Source organism: Ursus americanus, chromosome 6 (genome assembly GCF_024610735.1).
Source record: "Ursus americanus isolate L20-20 chromosome 6, mUrsAme1.1.p, whole genome shotgun sequence".
NCBI classification, from domain to species: domain Eukaryota; kingdom Metazoa; phylum Chordata; class Mammalia; order Carnivora; family Ursidae; genus Ursus; species Ursus americanus.
The window spans coordinates 50,714,845-50,734,872 of record NC_142132.1 but is presented as its reverse complement, the minus strand read 5'-3'; the positions used below and the strand labels follow the sequence as shown (position 1 = coordinate 50,734,872).

Sequence of the window (20,028 nt, the reverse complement as noted above, 5' to 3'; positions counted from 1 at the left end):
GCCACAGAGGAAACCAGTTTTTATAGATATGAGAATGGAGCAAGTGCATAGAAAAAAGCAGAGAGAGAACAGTTTGAATGAACTGCTTTATGTCAAGTTAAAGAGATATGCTTCAAGTAGTGAAGCTATTAAAGGTATCAGAAACCTCGGAAGGAAGGGAGGAAGAGAGGGAGGGAGGCAGACACTAAACAAAGGGGAAATAAGATTTTAAAACAGTAATTCCATTTATCATTGTTTTCTTGGTCACTTTTCTTATGATTTTTTATTTTTAAGATTTATTTATTTGCTTGAGAGAGAGTGCGCGCAGGGAGGGGCAGAGGGGGAGAATCTTCAAGCAGAGGCCCTGCTGAGCATGGAGCCCAATGCAGAGCTTGATCTCACGACCCATGAGGTCATGACCTGAGCTGAAACCAAGAGTTGGATGCTTAACCAACTAAGCCACCCAGATGCCCCCTCAGTCACTTTTCTCTGAAAAACTATTTTCATATTCAAAGCAAACACTCTTCTACTCTCTTACCTGTCTATATTCAGCACTGAAGATTTTAACTGACATTTACTTGAAACATTTATAGAAAATTCAAAGAAAACACGAACAAACTGGGAGGCTTTAACTGCAAACAATGATAGTAGTGCTCCATATCAAAACCATGCCTTCAGTAGCAGCAATTTTAAGTGTGGATCTCAATCCCCTATACCCAAGAGTCTTATTTTAAGATTAATAATATTCTTGTCCATTTATTCATTAAATGCTTACTATGTGCCAACTTTTGCTCTAAGTGCTGTACGTGTATTAACTGATTTAGCCTCAAGGAAACACTGTGAGATAATTACTGTTATTGCCCCTATTTTGCACATGAGAACACTGAGGCATAGAGAGTTTGACTTGGTGATGAGCTAGTAAATGGGAATTTACTAGTAATTGGGAATATGAACCCAAGCAGTCTGATTTATATTCTTAATACAATATTATACTGCCTCTATTCTCTGAGGAGTATTTATCTACTTAATTTGGTCAAATTTAGTTATCAGTACAGGGCTTAGAATGGGAATTTAAATGTCAATTAGCTGCTATATACTGCTTAATCAAAATCTTGTTTTTTTTCCATAATCACCCTTTTTTTTAGAAAAAAAATGATAGCAACGTTGCTCAAATGGTAACTTTGGAATCCCATTTTATTCTCTCTCTCTCTCTCTTTTTTTTTTTTTTTTTTTGTCCCAAAATCCTTTCCCACAGGACCCTATGCAGTTGACAATCTCTGTGAGCTTCAATGTCTTCATTTATATAGTCAGGTCAATAATACCTAACTCGTGGGATTGCAGTGAGAAATACATGATAAAAGTATATGAAACACTTGCTGCAGTACTTAGTGCACAGTAAGCATTTCCGTGTCACTTTGCTAGCTCAAAGCCTGCAATTGCATCCCATCATTTGATGTATTAAATCCAAACGTTTGTCTTCCTAGAGATGACTGGACCCCACCCATCTTGCATTATTTCTTTCCTTATCTAACATATAAACTTCTTTCTTTCTCTCTGCCTCCTGGAATATATATACCTTTATTTCCTCTCCTCTTCACTATCCACCTCTATAAAACCCAGCTTAAGTTCAGTCTTCTCCATGAAACCATCTCCAGTCAATTAAACTCACATTGTTTCTTTCCTCCTTTGAACTCCTGTTGCAGTTATAATGAATATTACATTGTATGATACTTCACAGATTCTTTCACATGTGCTAGATTTCTCTTTCTGTCTAGATTATAAAATATTTCAAAAGACAGATGATGTCTTAATATTTCTCCCGTGTCTCCCCCAAAGGATCTAGCAGAGTATAAGGAGCTCATGGCAAGTGCTCAACAAATACTTGTTACCTGATTGAAGAAAATAAGTTCCTAAGAATACCTTATAAAATTATGTATCAATATATAGTGATAAGTATTACATTTACACATACAAACACATAAATAAGAAGGGGTGAAAAACATAGCCTTTGCATTCTCTATAGTTTCTACAGAGAGATCCTAAGCAGCAAAATCTTGGTGTTGTGATGCATTAGAAATGAAGAGTATTAAACTATATTTAATAATTTTTTAAAAATTGTATAGGGCTTTATATTTGAAAAGGTGCTTTCATAATGTTAATACTTAATCCATATAAGAATTACAGAAAATAGCTAGAACCAGTGTTCTCATTTTCTTTTTTTCTTTTTTTTTTAAGATTTATTTATTTGAGAGAGAGCATGCATGTGTGCAAGTCAGGGGGAGGGACAGAGGTAGAGAGAGCACTCCCGGCTGAGCAGAGTCCAACATGGGACTCAATCTCATGACCCTGAGATCATGACCTGAGCTGAAATCAAGAGTTCCACACTTAACCAACTAAGCCACCCAGGCACTCATCTCATCTTCTTAGTATAATAAAACTGAAAGTAAGTAACATAGTGACTCATGCAAGGTCTTAAAAAGTAGCATCATTGATTCTCCTCTCAACCCCCACCATTCTGTCCATTTTGTGTAAGGGTACCAGATAATCTTTTTCAATCAAAGATGGGATCATGTCACTCTCCTGTTTAAAACCTTACAATGGGGGTTCCTGGGTGGCGCAGTCAGTTAAGTGTTGACTCTTGGTTTCAGTTCAGGTTGTGATCTCAGGATCATGATCTCAGGGTCCTGAGGTCAAGCCCCATGTTAGGCTCTGCACTCAGCACAGAGTCTACTTGAGGCTTTCTCAACCTCTCCCTCTGCCCCTCCCCCTACCCCATCTCGCTCCCACACGAGCGCTCCCTAAAATAAATAAATAAATCTTTGAAAAAAATTAAAACCTTCCAGTGGTTTCCCATTTTACATAGAATGAAATTCTACCACCACCACCCCCACTCACACATACACACACACACACTCTTGATCTCCCCACACTCACTACACTCTACTTATAGGGGCTTCTTAACCTTAAACAAGCTTAGTTCACCAAGCTTGTTGCTAGCCTAGAGCCTCTGCTCTTGCATATTCTGCACCTGCATCTTCACATGGCTGGCTCCTTCTTGCTACTGAAATCTCAAAGCAAATATCACCTCCTCAGCGAGAAGTGCTCCCATCTACAGTACTTTGCCTCCCCAGTCATACTTCATCACATCATCCTTTTATTTTCTTTGTGGTGTTTATTATTATCTCAAATTATCTTGTTCATTTTTTGTTTGTTTGTTTCTTGTATACTGTCTATCCTCACTAGAATATAGGTCCCATGAGAGCAGGGTTTTTGTCTGTCCTATTCACATCTATATTCCCAGTCTCTGAGTGCCTGACACATGATAAGCTCTTAATAAGCATTTGTTGAATAAAGTAGCTGAACCAAAACCAGACTAAAACCATGGGTCCTTTGAGTCCTAATCCAGTGTTCCTCCAACCATACCATTTATCCTGCCTTTCATGAAAGCACTTACACCTTTGGAGCTACAATAAGAATTGATATTCAGAATAATGACATTAACATGTGCAATAGTATTCTCTATTATCAAAGAAAAATTTCATTCAGTTCAATAAACTAAACTAATTAAAGCAGGGGTGTCATGGTATATTATTATATTAATACATTTAGAAAGATTTCTAACTAAAAAAGACTTTCTGCTTTTTCTTTAGTTAACCAGAAAATTAAATTAACCCAGAGCTCTTCATTCCCCAAAAGTCCTTGTTAATTAGGATTGTTCTATAAATCTCTATTATTAGTAGAATTTGTCATCTGTTTCATTACCCTGTTTATTAGGGCAGTCTGAGCAGGGTGTCTTTGCTCATATCCTGGTATGTGTATCCTAATGAAAAGAAAAGCATTTCCTGGATTCTCACTTTTTTCCTCTTCTTTGACACAGGCATATTTCATGCTCTTTGTATAACAGTTTGGTTTTCTTATGTCAGTTCCCTATAAAAGTAGGAATGATTATTGACTTGGCTTTTAAGTAAAATAATTAAATTTAGAGTCTATTTAAAATAAAAGAATTAGTGCTTTGCAACATTGTGTGTAATAACAGAAGACTGAAAACAACCTAACAGTCCATCAATAAAGGATTGCTTAAATAAATTATAATATATCCACACAATGGACTATTATGCAGCGATAAAAATGCAGACATTCTCTGCTTATCAACATAGAAAGATTTCCAAGTGAAAAAACATGGTCCAAAGCAGCCTGCATAGATGGATACATTTTCGTTTAAGAATAAAAGAGGAGGGACGCCTGGGTAGCTCAGTCATTAAGCCTCTGAGTCTTGGTTTGACTCTTGGTATTGGCTCCTGTCATGATCTTACAGTTGTGGGAGTGAGCCCCACATCCAGCTCTGCACTCAGCAAGGATTCTGCTTCAGATTCTCTCTCCTGCTCCCTCCCACACACTCACTCTCTCTAATAAATAAATATTTTTTAAAAAAAAAGAATTAAAAAAAATAAGAATGTGTTTACTTATATATGCATAGAGAAATTCTGGAAGGATATACAGAAAAGCAGTAACTGTGATAACCGTATTGGAAAGCAGTAGAATTAGAAACTGGATGAACAAGAGATAAGAAGTGAGAAAGTTTTTTTTATAGGATACCTTTTAATAAATTTGTATTTTTTAACTATATGTATGCATTACCTGTTCAAAAAGGTTAAATTAAAAACAAACAAACACAACTAAAAAAAGGTGTCCACAATAGCCAAACTGTGGAAGGAGCCGAGATACCCTTCAACAGATGAATGGATAAAGAAGATGTGGTTCATATACACAATGGAATATTACTCAGCCATCAGAAAGGATGAATACCCACCATTTGCATTGACATGGATGGAACTGGAGGGGATTATGCTAAGTGAAATAAGTCAAGCAGAGAAAGACAATTATCATATGGTTTCACTCATATGTGGAACATAAGGAGTACTGCGGGGAACCACAGGGGAAGGAAGGGAAAACTAAATGGGAAGAAATCAGAGAGGGAGACAAATCATGAGAGACTCTGGACTTTGGGAACCAAACTGAGGGTTACAGAAGGGAAGGGGATGGGGGGATGGAGTAACTGGGGGATGGGTATTAAGGAGGGCACATGTGATGATGAGCACTGGGTGTAATATGCAACTAATGAATCGTCGAACACTACATCAGAAACTAATAATGTACTATATGTTGCCTAATTGAACATAAAAAAAGAAAAGATGAAAAATAATTCTTTCTATTACAAGAAATTGAACTTCTATGTCACCTAAGGATAAAACATCTCAAGATATACACGTATATCCAGAAAACTGCATTCATTTAGAATTTTCAGTAGTTTAGACCAAGAAGTCATGAATCTCAAGAACAAAGTTCCAAGTAATCTGTTCTATTTTGAATTAGGTTCTATTCATAAATAAAGATTTATCCAACCAAAAATCCATGACTTTTTCAAAGAACTCAAGGAATTATATCTAATTATGGCTTACTTCCCATTTATATGTAATTATTTTTCAAATCTATAATCCAGTAATTAATTCTTATATTAACACTTACATTACCTAAAGTGTTTTATAGACATATTTTATTATTGCATAATGTAACCCTATTATAAATGGTAATAGCGTCATTAACTTAGCTCATTTTACTTATTTAGTGGCTGTTTGTTCTGACTTTATAGTTGTTAATTCTCTTTATAGTATGACTTGTACTTGGAAGTAATAAAATCAGATTTCTTTATAAATATTTATGGTATAGTCCTTTTTCCTAAATCAGACTGTAGCCCTTTCCTAATTATTTCTAATAAAGTCTGCTTTTTTTCTTTTTTTTCTTTTTCTTTTTTTTTTCTTTTTGCCTGTGTAGCAGTGTGTACTGAATACTCCCTAGAAAATTTAATCCTGGGTATTTATGCCTTAACTTCCAGTTAACCAAAATCCTGCGAACTACTGTGTAGGTCCTGGTGTTACAAAGTGTGGAAAGTTAGCTACTTCAAAGGATTTAAATAGATACTTTTTTTTTTTTTTAAGATTTTATTTTCTTATTTTTTTGAAGAGTTAGAGACAGCCAGAGAGAGAGGGAACACAAGCATGGGGAGTGGGAGAGGAAGAAGCAGGCTCCCAGCGGAGGAGCCTGATGTGGGGCTCGATCCCATAATGCCGGGATCACGCCCTGAGCCGAAGGCAGACACTTAACGACTGCGCCACCCAGGCGCCCCTAAATAGATACTTCTGATATGGAATCTTCTTACCTCTACAGTCATATGGTCAAAAGGGATTGACCCTTCACTTAGTGAAGAATCCTCTTCTTAAATATCAGTCTTTCCAGTAGGATTTTTTTTTTTAATTATCATAACTGTGCTTATCTCTTGTTGAAAGTATCCATTAGTACCAGGTAACAGAAGACAGAATATGCTTGTTGAGATTCTTAGGTTCTTTATTAAGACCCTAAGGTGCTCAGTATCTCCTTTTCCCTCTCTCTAGATCTTAGGTGAGACTGAAGTTTACAAGTTTTTGGCCACATTCTGTCCACATAAGGGATGCAAATTTGTGATTTCAAAAGTTCAGCCACTAGGGGCGCCTGGGTGGCTCAGTCGTTGGGCATCTGCCTTCGGCTCAGGGCGTGATCCTGGCGTTGTGGGATCGAGCCCCACATCAGGCTCCTCCGATGGGAGGCTGCTTCTTCCTCTCCCACTCCCCCTGCTTGTGTTCCCTCTCTCACTGGCTGTCTCTCTCTCTCTGTCAAATAAATAAATAAAATCTTTAAAAAAAAAAAAAAAAAAAAAAGTTCCAGCCACTAATAAAAAGCACTGTCCAATCTTTTGCAGATGTCCTCTGGGCCAAATTTCATCACAAATAACTCCATTCCACTGTCATGTGCCAAGCTTAAAGTACTGTGTTAGGTTATTTTATAATCAAAACAATCAAGCCCTGGTCCAGACTGCTATAAGACAGGAACCCATTGCACTGTCCGTTTTGTTCTACCTAGCTTTCCCTTTTGCTAGTTGACAGATAGTTTAAAGGAAATAGCAACTCCTTTGTAAAAAGTAACCAGATACGGTTATTAATAATAAGCCAAGTAAAATCAGTAATTCTTAACATTGGAATGAAGAATTATAACAGAATAGTAGTTATGTTTTTATTATGCCATTGTGATTTTCTGTAGAGAAACACCCAAGACTCGTTATTTATATATTTTAAATTTACAGCTCCTTAACTGTATCCAAGATTTCACTGCCAAGAATGCAGTCAGGCTTGAAGCTTTATTAGAGATCCATGATCCAGTCCTTACAAACACTTTCTTTCACTCGTAGTTTCTGTGCAAGTATTTATACTGTCCAAAAAGGTACTGCTGTGGTTTACAGTCATTCCCAAAATATGTGATCTACCTAAGAATAACTCTAACAAAACATATGCAGTATCTGTATGCTGGAAATTACCCAAAAAAACCATTGTTTACAGATGACTGCACCTTGGTTCCCAAGTACTCATGTACAGAATATGGAACTCATGTTATCTCGCTCTTTGAATGATGAATGATGAAGGAGCTTCAAACTTTACTAGATGAGTTTCTGTATTGAGTGTTACAAAGAGAAGTCAATCTGCCTTTCGTTGGCTCTGCTTGCAGAAAGTGAAGTCACTGCTTTTGCTGTCTTGGATCAAGACCAGAAAGAAATTGTTGATACCAATGGAGCTGGAGATGCATTTGTTGGAGGTACAGATTCATTTATTTCATACTTACAAGTCAAACATTTTCTTTAACCCTTGCCTCTGCTACATAGCCAAGATTTATGAATTTAATAATTTCTTCTTTTAAATAATTAACTCCTAATGTTCTTTCCATATGCTACTATCACTGTGAGTATCGTGAGGGTATTTTACTACAGGAAAAATACTTATTTGGGGCTCAAAGATAATTTGCTGTTGTGCTGTTCCCAGGTCATTTTCACAAAATTAATTGTGCCTGCGAGAATATTGAATAAACAAGCTGTATCAAGTACAGTATGTAGTGTATTCTTAGGCCTTCAGGCTTAAATGTTAACACATTGTTCTTTAAAACAAGTTGTGATGAATATTAACTAAGGATGATGTGTTTGGATTATATCATTTGATTGCAACATCTGTTTCTAACACAATAGTTAAATGTTTATAAATGTACTAGGAAGGGTTAAAATTTTGTCTGGTTCAGACTTAGTAAGAACTGGCACAATTTATCAGGACTAAGTCTTTTTTGGAATGAGTATTCAAAAATAAGAAGACAATCAGAAGATTCTTGGCTTGATGAATTAGATTGATCTAAAATCTGGTTCAAAAGTTCTTTTGATATGTCTAAAGCCCTTCTAGTTAAGTGTAGTTAAGCTAGACAGTGGTCTCTAGAAAGCTTTTGATTCCTGAATGATAATCCAGAAGAGTCCCTCTTGATCTCTCTCTGTTTCTTATAACATCAAGCTGGACAAGGAACAAAGGCAAATAGAATTGACCATTGTCCTCCTTTCCTTGGAAGATAATTCAAATTATCTTTCTCATGGGAAAGTTAAATTATGTGATGGTTTTAACATAGTATTTCAAATATAGATATTCTTTTGTTTTAATTTTTTTTTCACCAACATAAATTTTTCATATTTCCTTCTTTGAAACTTCATGCCTACTCTTCAATGAGCTGTTTACCAATAGACATGCTCCATGCCCTATTCTGTGGAAATAGTACATACGACAGATAACATTCTACTTTACTGTCATGCTTGTATCTTTTGTGTCTTTGCTCTGAAAGACTTAATCATTGATTAGAGTGTCTTCCAGCTGTTTTTCCTATGCCATACTTCAGACCTATAAATCCATGTATGCTAAAAATGTCTTATCCAGAATTGAGCTAAATTCTGTAATACATTAAGGAAACACTATGGATTTCTCGTGTAAAATTGTTTAAACCAGGAATCTTAGTACATAACTTTTAAACTTACTCCTTGTGTGTACATTGTTTAAGTTCAAATATTTAAAACAGTAAGTATTCTATTTTTTTTTTTAATATTTAGTAGGGTACATTGTGAGGCCGTCATAAATATGATGGTGACCTAATTAGTCACTACCTTGGGTCCTGGGCCACCTAGCCTTGCAAAAACAGACTCCTTTACAAACACCTAACTACCTAAAATGTTCCCAGTACTATGTAAGAACATATGGACTTTCTGAGGGAGAGAAGTCATTCTTAGGGTACTAAGGTAGGAACAGCTAGCTACCCATGTGTATTGTGGTAAGGATAATAAATGAACTACCTCACCAAAGCACTTGGGCTCTCTATTACAGGATTTTAAGCCTCTTTTTTATCTCACTCTATCTACCTATGTATTTATTGTTGGGGTATAGTGAAGTAAATAGTAACGGGAGAGTGTGGAATAGGGAGCCACAAACAGTTTTTTTGTAAAGGGCCAGATAGTGAATATTTTAGGTTTGCAAATCCTATACAAGCTGTATTGCATATTATTCTTGTTTTGTTTATTTGTGTGCTTGCTTGCTTGCTTGCTTTTTGTTTTGGTTTTGGTTTTTTATAACATTCTAAAAATGTAAAAACCTTTTGTAGCTCTCCAGTTATACCGAAACAGGCCACAGACTGGATTTGGCCCTCAGGCTCTAATTTGTCAACCCCTTGTGTAATATGTTGGCAGCTTCCTAGCTTTATTCACTTTCATCATACCCTGGCTCCAAACACTGGGTTTCACTACATGCTGTTGAAATCACTTTAGAGAAAGTGGAAGGCAGGCTGACACTAGGCAGGACTTTACTGGTAGCCATTTTTCTCACTTTAACCCTACTCTGATCAGTTTCCAGGATAATCAGATCCTGAAAGACTGAGTCATACAATGACATGAAGACTCTAATGTCATTTTAGCATTGAAATACTTACGTTGGCATGTTTAGCACATTCTATGTAAGTCAAGCCATACGATATAGCAATAGATAACATTTATATAGCACTTACTAGCCAGTAAGCATCTTAAGCTCAGTACATACATTAACTCATTTAATGTTCATAAAAGCTCACTGAAGTAGGGCTGCTTTTTTTTTTTTAAGATTTAATTATTTATTTGAGAGAGTGAGCATGCGTGCACAAGCAGGGGGAGGGGCAAAAGGAGAGGGAGAGAAGCAGACTCCACTGAGACCCAGCCCAAAGCAGGGCTCAATCTCATGACTCTGAGATCACAACCTGAGCTGAAATCAAGAGTTGGACTCAACCGACTGAGCCACCCAGGAGACCCTGTAGTAGGTTATTAATAACCCCATTTTACTGATGAGAAAACTGAGACACAGAAGGGTTAGGTAACTTGCACAAAGGCTCATAGCTATAGAGTACCAGAGCCAAAATTTGGTCCAGGCAGTCTGGTTCCAGAGTCAGTGCTCTTACTCGCTGTACTATATTGCTTCTCTCAACTTTTAGGGGAATCTCATCATTAGGACTGAGAGCCACAGACCAGCCTTACTAACCAAAGCTGGGTTTTGCCAAAGAGAATCTTTCTATTATCTGAATAGATGATTTCATGTATTGAACAGGAGCTTTTGTTATCTGATAGGATTCTGAGGACTCTAGGGTAAGATCGTTGCAGAAAAAAAGAGAAAGGGAAAGGGAAACTAATCGAAGGACTATAGTCCCTGGTGAGTTTGAACCAGGAGCTTTTTGCTAAGCAGTAGAATTGATTGCGCTACAGAGATACAGAAAGACAGATCATAAACTTGCTGGGTCAGCATGGAATCTAAATACAAGGAGTTATATGAATCAACCATTTAATAGCACCAAGCTAATGCATTCCATCTTACAATAGAGATGGTCTTATCAGTTGGAAATACTAAAAAATCCATTGGTTAAAACCCCTACTTCCATCTCTATACTAAGGAAAGCCTTTCTACTAGGATTGGAAATACTCCAGCTATTGAAACATACTTCTCTACCTTGAATATGGATGGAAAGGCAATGGTAACTTTGCATTTACTATGTAGTTTCTTTTTCTTTGCTCTATTTTATTGCCTGATTAACATATCTCCTCTCTGATTGACACATTCTATCTTTAGATAGAGAATATATTTCTCCTATTACTTCCAAGTTTTGCTGGCTGAAGAGTATTTCTGTCTTTCGTGACTTTGCATAACTGTATTCCAGTCTCAATTTCAAGTTCTTGGATAAAACATCACTTCATCTACCATGTGCTAATTACATATCCCAGTACCAGAGTGCCATGTGTTCTCATTAGCCACATAAGAGATATAGAACTATAGTACATCATAGATTTTCACGTATAATTTTAAAATGAGTACCCCACATGTACATAAATTAAATTCATTGTTCCATCTCAGGGGTTCAGTAACAGTGACAATTCCCTCTAGCCTCTACAACTATGCCTTCTCATTCTATTTGGAGATCTTAAGCACTCTGTAACATTTGTCCTTTATTTGTCCGTAGCCAGGCCTGATGGAACTACCCTTTTCACATTCTCCCTCAAAGCCCAAGTGCTACGATTGTACCCTTGGAAATGGAGACAATTCTGTAATCTCTAAGTGTGATTTCCTAATTTCCCAGGTCAGGAGAAAATTTCTTCCTGTTGTCCTGCTGTGCTTTGTCACAGCAGGTCTGCCTTTTCATTTGGAACCCTCTTTGTCACTGCCATAGTAACAAATGGAAACATTGAGAACATTTTGTGACAGGCACTGTCATTGTTCCTGGTGAAATCTCTTCCCCTGTGTCTTCCCAGTAAATGAAACTGAGAAGAAAAATCATAACAAATAACATGAAAGAGGACCTAATCAATATGTTCCCAGTGGGCTGTCAATACCAGCCTGTGTTAATCTAATATGATTTAGTTGTATGTTTTATGGCAGCTGTAGGAATATGGACTAGACCTACAAATCATCTTTAGACTAAAGTGAGTACGCCTTTGACAGATTATACCCAAGCACATATATATAGCTCTCAGATAAAAGACTGAAGACCTCACCCAAGGACCAACATTCTTAGGATTAAAAAAGCTTCGTTAAATGTGGTTAAGAGCCATGTATAGCTTAGAACAGTTTCTTTTGAATGACAGTAAAGTAACTGTGCTACCTACCTCTAATACTTTTTATTTTTAAGTTTCTCATGACAGGTTTAGCAGGGAAAATGTAGTAACCCTAAAGGATAATACCTACAGCACACACATGACTATTAAAGCCACTTAGCAATCCCAATGTAAATAATTATCCTATTTCCCATCTAATAAAAAGAAGCATTAATGTTACTTTCTAATTCATTTTCAAAAAAATTTTTGGTTAAAGAAGATTTAAGTTTCTAAAACAAGGATGCTATTTCCTTCTCATGTAGCACATGGCTATACTTCGGAGAGTCATGGGGATTCTCTAAATTATCTTTGTATTTTCTAGTCTCACCTTGTTTGTTTGCTCCCAAACATGTGTAGCTTACTTTCCCATTCTTCTTTATTGCTGCTAAATTGTGCTCTGCAAAAAAGTGGTGTGGAATTCTTATGGGTTGTTGTTTTTTTTTTTCTGCACCACCTCTTTTCTTAGCTGTCCAACTCAGAAAACTAGAAAATAACTTAAATATGTTATTTCTCACACTAATTCACTCAAAAATCAGAACTTTCATAGGACCTTTGTATGCAGAGGATTTATTTGATTGTGACCAAGATGAGAACTGCATACTCCTACCCATCCCACACCCACACCCAAAGAAACAATAATACCTTGTCCTGTCTCTTAATTATAATATCTGTCCCTGTCTTAAGTAGGACATCTTTGGTATTTTATCTCTTAAGCAGCAATTTTCCTTAAAACCATCAATGAGGTATAAAATTGACTTCATCAATAGGAATATGAAATTCACTACAGACATCAGCTCAAGTTCATGGAAGTGGAGAGTCACACCTTACACATTCATAGAACACTTCATGACATGCTATTAGAAAAGCTGATATGGGACCAGCAACAAAGTTCAAGAATATTACCTAAGATTATTCAAGCCTTTGTTGGTTGAAAAAGGTAAAGACGCTTCTCAAAAAAGCGAAATAACCAACCATGACCAAAAAAGAGAAATAACTTTAGTTCATGTGGAGTACTGGATGATTTTAAGTTGTAAAGTCTGGAATCTCTCCAAACATGAATGTTTCCTCAAAGATCTAGTGTCCTGGATGGCCTCCACCTAGAGGCAATTACAGATAGGTAATGGAATTCAAAGGACTTTGTCTTGTGGAGGTTTTGATAAGACAAAGATAGTCTGAGCCATCCAGACTATCAGACCCTAAAGCTCAAATATGAACCTAAGTTTCCTATATGTGAAGATTACTAAGAAATGTTAATTCCAAGAAAACAATGTTGATGTTTATAAGATTATATTTAGTGGCAGAGGACCCGAGAAAATGTCAGAAGCAAAATTAATTTTCTTAGAATTGTGACATGGCAAAATATACGTGTATCAGTTTCCTGGCCTAGAATATTTGTGAGTCAAATGGAACTAATTTGAATTTACTAGTGGCCCCAGCTGCTATTACATGGATTTGGTCCATTTTACCTACCCTATCTGTCTGATTCATATAACATGTATTAGTTGTATGCATAATGAACCACCCCCAAAACTTTGTGACCTAAAACAACAACCATTTACTTAGCTCCACAAATCTGTTGGTTGGTAACTGGGCCTAGGGTCAGGTGGACAGTCCTCTAGTCTCAGAGGTACAAGAGGTTAAGTATGCCCAAAATCACAGTGAAAACCTGGATTCAAACTCAAAGTTTGACCCTAGAGTTCTTACCCCTCATTCTTTTGTTATACTCTGCTCTATTAGTATATCTTCCTCTCCAAGGCAGGAGGAATAACCAAATGGTTTTCTAAACACTAGTCCTTAGACTGATGCCTATCTATGACCTAACAGATTTTATCAGCCAATACCAAGATGAAAAAAGGTAGAAGCAATATTGTAAGTTTTCTTGAAGCTAAATATATTCAGTTTTAAATCTTGTCTCATTTATGTTTGAAATTGGTACAATGTACCTTTTATTGGCTTTATAATTAATAAAATCAAAATAAATAAAATCATGTTCGTAGTGCTGATGCATAGCCTGGCTGACCCAGGGACCTAACAGAAGTCTTAGTCCTGGTAAATAAGTCATTAGAAACAACTTGCCAAACTTCTTATATGGAAATTTGTGTAACACATAACCTCTGATATTGTAAAGCTATTTACTATCAGGTCTGAATAAAACAAAAATTAGCTACAGAGTTACTAAGTTTACAACTATTCTCACTTCAGATATATGAATTCTCAAGTCTGTGGTATGAACACAGGCTCTTAATTTATTTTTCACTTAATTATCCAGTTAACATTGACGTTTTATAGAGATGAGATATGTTTGTTTTATTCTAGTCCATGAAACAGACGGCAAATTAAAAACCAGTTTCTTTCATCAAATGCTCTTAAAATTTTAGAACCACCCTGCTTTGAGGAATTGTCAGTTGATCAAATAACAGCTTTTCAATTGAGTTAAATAATAATAATATTAGTTATCTTGCTTATGAATTAGGGCATAAATAAGCTCACGTAAATAAGCTTGTTATCATCTCATTCTAGCACCTATGACCTTGTCCTAAAGACTATATTAACTATGTTACTTAATATGTTAGTGCTGAAAGGGAATTTTTTTTTAATTTTATTTATTTATTTGTCAGAGAGAGAGAGAACACAAGCAGAGGGAATAGCAGGTAGAGAGAGAAGCAGACTCCCCACCGAGCAACGAGCCTAATCTGGGGCTCGATCTCGGGACCCCAAGATCACCACCTGAGCCAAAGGCAGACACTTAACCAACTGAGCCATCCAGGCGTCCCTGGAAGGGAATATTTTTGAAAATCACATTTTCTGGTTTTCAGATTTTTAAACTGTTTTCAGTCATGAAACTGTTCTTCAGATGCGCTCATATCTGAATCAGAGTGAAAGGAGATTAAACAAATCCTCATTTGGCCTTATCTACATTTTATTTGGTGGCCCATAAAATAACTCCTGGAGCAAAACAATATTGGGTATGAAAACCATGATCTGTTCAGAAGTCCCCATTTGATGGATAAGGAAACTGAGTCCCAAAGAAAGGGAGTTAATTGTAAATATGCAATAGAAGAGCCAGATCTCCTGACTCGTTAATTCATGGTCCAGTAATTATACATGTTAATAACCCAAATGAAAGTTGTCCATTGAGCAATCTGTTACATAGGCCTCTTGGAAATATATAGGTCAAGAGTCAATATCCCAAATGGATAGAAGCCTTTGATGTACTTTTTCTTGGCATGTGGGTATCCAAGATGTTTGACTTCAACTTATAAACAGAAGCATATGCTACACTTTTATTTTGGGAGCCACATCAAGAGATCACACATTAGGTTGAAAATTCAAATTCTAACCTGATCTTGTACATTTCTGTTTCATGGGGAGGAGTGATCTTTAAAGCAGTATTTTGAAAGGGGTTGGGGCAGAAGGGCAACTTATCTATATGAGTAGAACATACTGTTTCGTGGTCCTCTTCAGGGTCTTTCTTGAATTGGGGGCATTTAAAAGTTTTGGGGTTTGGAGGTTTTTTTAATTTGCATGCAGTATCCCATGCCATGTTAATAGAATTTGACAGGTTTCCATTTTCAGTCACCAGAAAAAGGAAATAAGTTACCCTCATAGTTATAGCACTGGCCACTTGCCTATATGTTCCACCGTGCTGCTCGGTTGCTCACTCTGTGTGGGAGGATGTGTGGTGCTGAGCTATTGCAAAGGAGCCTTTGCTCTGAATTGACTTCCTGTCCGTGTCAGTCACTGCACCATCTGACACCACTTAGGCTTTGGTTTTCATTATGCAAATACCTACTAAGTCAGACCTTACCCTGGCAGGCAAAGTAGCTTTTTAAGTTATTTCAAAATGTAATGTTTGTTGACTTTCTTTTTCCAGAAAAATCTGTGTTTTCTAGCATATTGGTCATAACGTGTTACTTGAGTTCATGACTAGTTGGTAGTCAACATGGAGTCAAAGCACAACAAAACAAAATTTTACTAACTAGAGCACATAGAAAACGAAAGAAAAAGAGTTTACATGCAGAGCACTTTTCCGCTGGGGGAAACCATTGCTTTGTCACATCTGGGTAGTCTAAGCTAGCCAAATTGAAGTGGGAATTTCCTGCCAGATGTTACTCCTTTGAGCAACCTGTGAACATCTAAAAGAGGGTATACGAGTTCTTGTTTGGTAGGGCTATTGCCACTATGGAAGCTTGCTCCTAATAGGTAGCAGACATTTTTATGTACTACCACAAGTCAGGAGGTTGTGTGGCCTGCCTAAAGCGAACGCTGTTTGGTCTTGTTAAATACATAAATACGAAAGGCCTAATTCGGAAAGTACAACATCAGGTCTCACAGATACTATAGCAAGAGTCAATACTACAATGGCAATGACCTCCCAAACATAGATGACAGAAGTTTTGTTTAATTAATAAAAAGAAGGTAAAACTGAGCCACGCAGGTACTCCAGATAACTTGAATAAGGTCATTTTACAAAGTCACCGACGACCAAAATAAACCTCTAAATACGAAGGAAAATAAAGAATCTGAAATGGCAGGGAAAATACCAAATATTTACATGAACTTCCTGTTCTGGATGCACATGGGAATTAGGAAGCAAAAATTTCATTCAGAAGAGTTGTACACAAAAAGTAGAAATGCTCTTATCCAATTGAAACAAGAAACATTTTTAAGGGAGGAAAAAAAAGACTTTCCACATGATCTCACTGTTTTTGTCATCCTCTGTAAAGGAAAATATTGACATTTACCAGACTGTTTGCTCCAGCTTTCTGATCTCCTGCAGTTTATTTTTATAACAACCTTATCGATGGGCCTCTTACCCAGCTCTCTAGGTTTAACTGAGTTGAGTCGATTTGTTACCACAGCTTCAAGTAGCTGTTACAGAACAAGCAAGACATCCTAATAAAGCTGTAAATGTGTTTACTCAAACAGAGTATTGATTTAACTTGGAGAGGGAGAAACCGGTGCTTAGCACAGTGTCAGGGTGGATGAATTTCACTGCAGCTTTTCATTGTCATCTGTCATGGTTGTGAAACACTAAGTAAAGCCATCAGAGGATAATTAGAAGTACCAGAAATTTAGCCCCTAAAATCAGTTAGCCGCTTGGGAGTTTTGTAGCTTAATTAGCTTTTATTAAAAATTTCCTCTAGTAATAATAGTCAAGCACTTTTAATGGTGCTTTCAGGTAGAGCAAGATTTCAAGGTTGTGACTTGTTAAATATATGAATTTAATGGGTAAAGGTTTTCCAGACTTTTTCTCATTCTAGTAATTAGACTAACAGCAGAACACAATGTAAAGGGACAGTGATCTGCACTCATAGGAAGAAAAAGTATGTGATTTTTCTGAAAAATCAATTTTAAAGTGGTAAAGCAATTATAAAATATTTAAAACACATGTTGTTGTAGAAAAAAATATCCTGTTAACATCTTTATTAAACTTAAATGTTTTTGTAGCACAACATGACCTAGACACATAAAACTGTCAATGCCACCCTTGTTCTTAAATACCATTCTTCATTAAAGAAGAATCTAAAATATTCTAGCAGCTATAAGTCATCATCTTAAAGATAAAAGTTGATGTACATCTGTGTAAAAGAAAAGGTCAGACTGAGGGGTTGCTTACCTTCTATAGAAACTGAACTAGCTATTAAATTTGATGAAAGGTGTTCATATAAACAGTCTACCTGCCCTCTTGCAAATGGCTAGGAAAACATCATAGTCGAAAAAAATCACTCACCTGGGATGATGAACATAAAATTGAAAACTTTATTTAAAATAAGCTTGACCATTAAATTTAAAATTAGTCTTCCTCTCATAGCTGTAATCATTTCTTCACTGCACTATAGTAAACTTCTCATGCCCTCTGGTACTACTGCCCCAATCTGCCTAAATGACTCGTAAAAATAATGATAATCCGAGGGATGACCTCTTCTAAAGCCTAGAAGCAACAGACTGTCAAAAAGGATGGTGAAAGATGTTGGGGGGGGTGTGGTTCTTTTTTTTTTTTTTTTTTAAGATTTTATTTATTTATTTATCAGAGAGCACAAGCAGGGGAAATAGCAGGTAGAGGGAGAAGCAGATTCCCTACTGAGCAGGGAGCCCGATGCGGGGCTCAATCCCAGGACCCTTAGCTCATAACCTGAACTGAAGGCAGACGCTTAACCAACTGAGCCACCCAGGCGTCCCTGAGAGCTGTGGTTCTTTGCCTTTGAAATGCTATGTAGTTATAAGCCAAATTCTGCCCTGAGTTAATTAAGTCTTTAAGCCATGAAATAGTAGATTATGAAGTTTTGTTACATAAGAGAGCACCACCAGAGCTCTTTTAATTTTTCAGAAGGCAGAGGAGGAAGTTGGTTTTTCAGAGTTGTATGTGTTTATTTATTTAAGTAAGCTTTAGCCCCAACATGGGGCTTGAACTCACGACCCCAAGATCAAGAGTTGCATGCTCTACCAACTGAGCCAGCCAGGCGCCCCTTCACATTTGTATTTATAGCTCTATTATATATTAAAGTATTCAAAAGCAGAGGGAAAAGAAAGGATATGGATTTATAATTATAACATATCATCCTATTTTTTACATGTACATTTCAAAATCCCCACAATACAGCAATATATTTTGTTCTATTCAGTCTTCTTAAGACAACTATGTGAGGGAGCTTGTTGGCATGGAAGGAAGGGCAAGATATAGTAGGCAGCCATACTTCAGCTTTAAGGCACTGTTTCATCTGACTCCTTTGAACAAAAGGAACAGAAACCCATTTCATTTAGTTCAGGATAAGGAATTTTTTTAAGGAAGCACACAAGCATTAAGGAAGACATTGTAACATAGCAATTAAGTCACTGGGTCACAAGATGCAGGTTTGATTCCTGGGACTGCCATTAACTAGGACTATGGACAAGTTAACTTAACATTTCCTAAGCCTTAGTTTTCTCATCTATAAAAATGACGAGAAGGAGCACCTACCTAATTTGGGTTATCATGAAAGTTAAATAATGTATGTAAAGCATCATAAGGCCTCATTAAGTGTTATCTGTAATAAGAGGAATCTCAAACAAGAGCCAAAACCGGACAGTTTTTCACTGAGAGTGGAGCCAGATGGTAATTCTAGAGACCTGAACAGCAGATATTCATGGATCTTCTCTCCAGTGCTTACACAGTAATGTTACTCAGCTGCCATTGCATGTGGGCTTCCTCCTACCTCAAAATCAGCTTTCTGGTCTTTCTTTGCTTTCCATTCTGGCTCCTGAAAGAGAACACTAGGTTAGCTCAATTTTGGTGCCATTCATAAGTAGAACACTGGCAGAACCATACGTTGATTGCTTCCCCTTGGTTCAGTTAGTACTAAGGATTGATTTACATGCACAAAATATACCAACCGACCCCCTCCAGCAATGCTAGAGAGGATGTGATTTTTCTTAAAAAGGTAATGAATGGATGGGTTCTATCAATGTGTATGTTTGTATGCCTGTCAACACCCTTTTTCTCATACTTACGGTCCTAGAAGTGTTCACAGCACAATCCATCTATCACACAGTACATGGGACATCAAATACCCTGTATCTCAAGCTAGAAACCTAGGATTCAATTTTTTTATTAAGTTTTTATTTTAATTGCAGTTTTGTTAACATATAGTTTTATATTAGTTTCAGGTGTACAATGTAGTGATTTAACAATCCCATACATCACCCAGTGCTCATCACAAGTGCCCTCCTTAATCCTTATCATCTGTTTTACCTATTTCCTCTCTGGTAATCACCAGTTTTTTCTCTAATTAAGAGTCTGTTTCTTGGTTTGTCTCTCTCTCTCTCTCTCTCTCTCTCTCTCTCTCTTTTTTCCTCCCTTTGCTCATTTTGTTTTGTTTCTTAAACTCCATATGTGAGTTTATGGTATCTTATGGTACCTGTCTTTCTCTGACTTATTTTGTTTAGCATTTCACTCTGTGGCTCTGTCCACATCGTTGCAAATGGCAAGATTTCATACTTTTTATGGCTGAGTAATATTCCAC

General features: G+C 36.7%; 1 protein-coding gene across 3 annotated transcripts in view; it reads left to right on the top strand.

Moving 5' to 3' along the window:
- Positions 1–20,028, top strand: part of ADK (adenosine kinase) — a 540,886-nt gene that overhangs the window by 499,801 nt on the left and 21,057 nt on the right. For all 3 annotated transcript variants that reach the window (XM_045783164.2, XM_045783166.2, XM_045783165.2), the window contains one exon: positions 7,573–7,659. In XM_045783164.2, coding sequence (XP_045639120.1) covers positions 7,573–7,659 — 87 coding nt within the window. The remainder of the gene's footprint in view (positions 1–7,572; positions 7,660–20,028) is intronic.